Source organism: Nuphar pumila, chromosome 7 (assembly GCF_984573655.1).
Source record: "Nuphar pumila chromosome 7, dmNupPumi1.hap1.1, whole genome shotgun sequence".
In the NCBI taxonomy this organism is placed as follows: domain Eukaryota; kingdom Viridiplantae; phylum Streptophyta; class Magnoliopsida; order Nymphaeales; family Nymphaeaceae; genus Nuphar; species Nuphar pumila.
Window position 1 is genome coordinate 60,072,076 of NC_143255.1, and position 1,772 is coordinate 60,073,847.

The 1,772-nt window shown below is 46.6% G+C and overlaps 2 protein-coding genes across 2 annotated transcripts; both read right to left on the bottom strand.

Moving 5' to 3' along the window:
- Positions 1 to 216: 216 nt before the first annotated feature.
- LOC149832351 (putative pentatricopeptide repeat-containing protein At3g15930) lies at positions 217 to 1,053 on the bottom strand. Its single transcript, XM_090013228.1, has one exon. The coding sequence runs from the start codon at positions 1,051 to 1,053 to the stop codon at positions 217 to 219; it is 837 nt and encodes a 278-aa protein (XP_089869354.1).
- An 88-nt stretch (positions 1,054 to 1,141) lies between these two features.
- On the bottom strand, positions 1,142 to 1,564 carry LOC149832352 (pentatricopeptide repeat-containing protein At1g31920-like). Its single transcript, XM_090013229.1, has one exon. It carries the CDS (start codon positions 1,562 to 1,564, stop codon positions 1,142 to 1,144), a length of 423 nt encoding a protein of 140 aa, XP_089869355.1.
- Between the last annotated feature and the right edge of the window lie 208 nt (positions 1,565 to 1,772).

Consider the following 1,772-nt stretch of genomic DNA (forward strand, 5'->3'; position numbering starts at 1 on the left):
CATCTTCTCCCATGCTATATATATATATATATATATATATATATATCTTCAATCTGTGGGTGCATTTTCTCACCAGCAACAAACTCATGGACTAACCCATTGATCACAATAGAACTGCAACCAAGTGTTTTCTGAACCCCCCTCTCCTTCATCAGTTTCTTTATTTTCTGGGAATCATTAAATTTTCCAGCAGCAACGTAGATATTTGAGAGAAGACTACACACCACTATGAGGTTCTAGCTGTAACAGGCGCTCTGCTGCGAACTCTGCTGAGCCAATGTCCCTATGATGCCAAGATGCACTCTGCAATGCCCTCCAAGCCAATGTTTCACCAAGGTTACAACCCGGCATGCCTTCTAGCAGTCCCCTAGCCTCATCTACGAAGTCTGCACGGCCAAGAGCATCCACCATGGATGTGTAATGTTCTGTTTTCGGCTGAATTCCATATACCTTGCTCATGCGGTTGAATTGCCGTCGGCATTGATCAACCAACCCAACATGGCAAAAAGCAGTTAAAACTGCAATGAAGGTGATGTCATCAGGGCATAGCCCATGCATCTCCATCTCCGATAACAGCTTCAGTGCACCATATGCATCCCCATGCATTGAAAGAGCCATAATCATGGAGTTCCAACAGACCACGTCTCGTTGAGGCGTGCTATCAAAAACCCTTCGAGAAGCATCCAGGTACCCGCATTTAGCATACATGTCCAAGAGTGCAGTGCTAAGCCGGACGCTGAGCTGCATCTCTTTTCTATCCAGGTAACTATGAACCCACCAACCCAAATCCAACGCACCCAATTGAGCACAACCGACATGAACGGTCACCAATACAGCCTCATCTGGCTCCACGCCTGATGCCTGCATCAATCGAAACAACTGTAGACCTTCCTTGAAGCAATTGTTACGAACATAACACGAAATCATGGCACCCCATAACACCACATCTTTCCCATCAGCTTCATCGAAGATCACACGTGCCGCATCAACCTCGCTCACCCTAGCATACCCACAAATCATGACCGTCCGAGACACAATAGTTCTTTGAGGCATTTCTTTGAACACCTGGCGTGCGTATTCGACACCCCCATCAAAAGAGGCAAAATCATTGATCAACGTGTTACAAGTGCAAACATCTGACTCAAATCCCAATTTCACGATGCGGGTATGGAATGTTTGGGCCTGAATTATGGTCATGAAGCCCAACGATGGCCTTCAGAACGCAAGGAAACGTGTAGTTGTCGGGGTGCATCCCTTCACGAAGCATACAACTGTAGATTTTTGCAGCGTCTTCATATGAGTTCATATAGAGAAGAGATTTGATCATGACGTTGAACAGGCAGATGGTGGGGTTGTCCATTTGGTTGAAGAGTAGAAGCGCGTAGCGGATACCTCCACCAGAAGGGTGATGTGAGAAGGATTCCAGCAGCCTGCAGACGACCAAAGGGTCGCTGGAGAAGCCCCAAGTCACCAGCTGGGAGAGGGTCTGCTTCACCTCCCACACGCTCTTACACCTCTCTACGCTGTAGAGCAGAGCCCTTCTACGTGACATGGAGAGACTCATGCGTAAACTCGGAAGGTACGTATATCTATATAACCTTTTCATACGTTCCACACCCTCTTCATTCTTTAGGTTTTGAAATCCAAACACCCCACTCCACAAAACAGAAGTTTGTTACCGAAGAAGAGCTTAGACGCTTGTGTTTTGAATCCTGATTATGTTAGACATGATGCCGCATTTGTAGGACTTTGGCGCATTTAGATAGACTGGA

Coding starts and splice junctions, on each gene's coding strand:
- LOC149832351 (XM_090013228.1), bottom strand. CDS start 1,053: ATGCCTCAAAGAACTATTGTGTCTCGGACGGTCATGATTTGTGGGTAT.
- LOC149832352 (XM_090013229.1), bottom strand. CDS start 1,564: ATGAGTCTCTCCATGTCACGTAGAAGGGCTCTGCTCTACAGCGTAGAG.